This window comes from Physeter macrocephalus, chromosome 8 (genome assembly GCF_002837175.3).
Source record: "Physeter macrocephalus isolate SW-GA chromosome 8, ASM283717v5, whole genome shotgun sequence".
NCBI classification, from domain to species: domain Eukaryota; kingdom Metazoa; phylum Chordata; class Mammalia; order Artiodactyla; family Physeteridae; genus Physeter; species Physeter macrocephalus.
This window is the reverse complement of record NC_041221.1, coordinates 72423900-72427594: the sequence shown is the minus strand read 5'-3', so window position 1 is coordinate 72427594 and position 3695 is coordinate 72423900. Positions and strand designations below refer to the sequence as shown.

Sequence of the window (3695 nt, the reverse complement as noted above, 5' to 3'; positions counted from 1 at the left end):
CAGCGGGAGAGGCCACAACAGTGAGAGGCCCGCGTACCACAAAAAAAAAAAAAAGGGGGCTTGAAAATCGGGGCCCCAGGGCATGAGTGGGTAAGAAAGGAGGCGTTAATTACAGCTCCGTAGGCTCTAAGGGCCCTTTGCTAAACGCTGACTCCGGAATATCTCCTTTAAGGCCCACAGCAACTCTGCTAGGAAGCTGTCATTTTTCTCTCCTTTGCCAAGATGAAGAAAGGGGCTTCAAGAGCTTAAGTGAATGATGCAGTCACGCAGCCATTAAGCGACCGACGCTGAATGCGAACCCTGGACATTCTAAGCAAAGCGGGGAGCTCTTGGCCACGACGCCCACTTGGTTTCCGCCCAGCCGGCCAGAGGGAACAACCTGAGCAGCAGGGTCAAGCGGTCCTCGGGACGCGCCGCCTGGGCGCCGGCGACTTGTGGCGGCTCGCCTTCCCCTCTGGAGTCCGCGGCCTCGGCAGCGGCTTGCTCCTCGGACTGCGTCTCCATCCGCGGCGCGAAGAGCTACTACTCAGGACCAGCACACTCTACCCTAGAAGGGGCCGCTTTTCCCGCCACTAAATTGACAACGGACGAGGCCACAGGGTCATGGCGCCCCGCCCCGCCCCTTCCGCCGCAGGGCCCCGCCTTTTCCGCCCCGGTCTCCGGAGGCTACTGTCCCTTCTTTTACCCTGCCTGGCCCAGGTACTGGTTAAAATCGTTACAGACCACTAGTGAAAGTTGGAAGCACTTTAATTTAGCGTCAGCTCTGTGGATTGCTGGGCTAAGGGCTATGCAGCAGCCGTTCGTGGGCACTCCCCGGCTCCTGGCACCGCGGCCTAGAGGGGAGAACCCCGACATCACAGGTCTTTCAGCCTTGGAGCTGGGATAGCCGTTACTGACCCACCTTAGCACTCCCCTTCTTCCATCCGCGGCCTTGGAGGATGGCTGTGCCGGGCAGGCTGGCAGAGATAAACCTTGGAGGGTTAGGTAGACTTTTTGCTCTGAGCTCATTAAGTCCAGGCCCCTCATTTGGCGGAGAAGAGAGTGGCCCAAGTTCAGAGATACCCACTTCCTCCCCACGAGGCAGTGCAGACTTCCAGTTTGAAATTCAACTGTAAGATTCGAACTCCTAACAGAGTTGGGTGCCCCCAAGTGTCAGCTTGATGATCCGGAAGATTACAATTGAGCTTTCTTAGCTGAGCAGTGACCGGGCAATGCAGGACATAAATGCCTGACTGCTTTGTAGTTTTTCAATATGGTCAGTCGTGTAAAGGGGACAGTCTTTGCCGCACAAGCACAAGCAGCTCGGGCCTCTGAACAAGAGCCTAGCATTCCCTTCTATAGCGAGTTTCCCCTGAGTTATACTTGTTCACACAATTCTCCCCTTTCTTCCTATTATCAAAGTAATTCAGCTCCTGGTAAAACATTCAAAGGCACGGTCAGATGTAAAATGTTAGGTTCACCACTCCTACTGCCAAATTCCTGGAAGAACATTTTGCTTCCTTTTTTCTTTACAAAAAAGTGACCCTATTCTTTTTTCACTTAACAGCTTTTATCGGGATGTCTTCCAATATCTCACATCAATCTCATCCTTTTAAGCAGTTTGCCTGTCAGGTGTCCACTGGCCAAATTTGGGATGAAGACCACGAAGTGGTTCTCCAATCTGAGCATGCATCAGAATCAATGTCCAATAGTATAGAATGGATGATAAATTAGATAATTACCATCATTCCACTCCCAGTGAGATAAGATTATTCAAAGCAAGTATTGTTAATGAACGTTAAAACTAAAAAGAGAACAGCACCTTTACATCAAAACTCATCTGGTGGTTACCACCTTACCCAGATGATCCAATGTGGTATCATCAGTAGTGTTTAACAATCTGATACATGACTCCAGTGATGCCTAAGTTGTGCATATCACCAATATTCTTGCCAAAATGCATAACCTGAACTTAACTATGAAGAAACAATCAGACAACAAATCTGGAATGAAGGACATTCTACAAGAAAAATGGCCTAGACAATTCATGTTAAAAAGCAGGGCAATGGGGACTTCCCGGTGGCACAGTGGTTAAGAATCTTCCTGCCTGCCAGTGCAGGGGACACAGGTTTGAGCCCTGGTCTGGGAAGATCCCACATGCCGCGGAGCAACTAAGCCCGTGTGCCACAACTACGGAGCTTGTGTTCTAGAGCCTGCGAGCCACAACTACTGAGCCCACACACCACAACTACCGAAGCCTGCACACCTAGAGCCCATGCTTTGCAACGAGAAGCCACCACAAGGAGAAGCCCATGCACAGCAACAAAGACCCAATGCAGCCAAAAATAAATTAAAAAAAAAAAAAAAAAGGCAGGGCCATTGTTCTATATGGAAAAAGAAATGAAACTTGGAGCTCTGGATTGGAAAATGTTTGTAAGACATTTTTGGAATGATTGTGGAAATTTGATTATGTACTGTGTATTACATATGGAGTTGTTAACTTTCTTAGTGTGATAAAAAGATTGTGGGGACTTCCCTGGTGGTCCAGTGGTTAAGACTTTGCCTTCCAATGCAGGGGGTGCAGGTTCGATCCCTGGTCAGGGAGCTAAGATACGACTTGCCTCGTGGCCAAAAAAACCAAAATGTAAAACAGACGCAGTAATGTAAGAAATTCAATAAAGACTGTAATAATGGTCCAAATCAAAATTAAGGTTCTTAATTCTTAGGACATAGACTCATGATGGAAGTATTTAAGGGAACATTATATTGACACCTGAAATTTACTTTCAAATGGCTCTTAAAAATAGGAATTTATAGGCTTCCCTGGTGGCGCAGTGGTTCAGAGTCCGCCTGCAGATGCAGGGAACACGGGTTCGTGCCCCGGTCCGGGAGGATGATCCCACATGCCGTGGAGTGGCTGGGCCCGTGAGCCATGGCCGCTGAGCCTGCGCGGGCTCCGCAACGGGAGGGGCCACAACAGTGAAAGGCCCACGTACCGCAAAAACAAAAAAAAGGAATTTATGTGCACAAGTGCACACACGTGTGTATATGACAGTCATACAGTTTTTTTTCTCTGTATCCTTAATATTTGCCTATGTAAATCACTAAAACTTTGTTTCCTATTAGGAAATAAAATCCATGGAATATTTACATAAGTCAATCCAGTACTTATCCACATAGAAAAGTTTTGAAAGGCTTTTTACAGACTTTATTTCCAATGAAATAAAAAATTACCAACATATAGATGTCTGACAAAAAAAATAAACTACTGGGACTTCCCTGCTGGCGCAGTGGTTAAGAATCCGCCTGCCAATGCAGGGGACACGGGTTCGATCCCTAGTCCGGGAACATCCCACATGCCGTGGAGGAACTGAGCCCGTGTGCCACAACTACTGAGCCCACATGCTGCAACTACTGAAGCTCGTGCACCTAGAGCCCGTGCTGTGCAACAAGAAGCCACCGCAATGAGAAGCCCCCGCTGGCCACAACTAGAGAAAGCCCGTGCACAGCAATGAAAACCCAACGCAGCAAAAATAAATAAACTACTTAGAAAATAAGCAGTGTAATGCACAGAAATCTCTGGTATTCTTATACACTAATGATGAAAAATCTGAGCATGAAATTAAGAAAACACTCCCATTTAACATTGCAACAAAAAGAATAAAATATCTAGGAATAAACCTACCTAAGGAGACAAAAGACCTGTATGCAGAAAA

The 3695-nt window shown here is 47.5% G+C and overlaps 1 protein-coding gene across 4 annotated transcripts in view; it reads right to left on the bottom strand.

Moving 5' to 3' along the window:
- Positions 1-611, bottom strand: part of CENPH (centromere protein H) — a 23350-nt gene extending 22739 nt beyond the window's left edge. For all 4 annotated transcript variants that reach the window (XM_007129931.4, XM_055086606.1, XM_055086604.1 and 1 more), the window contains exon 1: positions 380-611. In XM_007129931.4, coding sequence (XP_007129993.1) covers positions 380-504 — 125 coding nt within the window. In that variant the 5' untranslated portion in view covers positions 505-611. The remainder of the gene's footprint in view (positions 1-379) is intronic.
- Between the last annotated feature and the right edge of the window lie 3084 nt (positions 612-3695).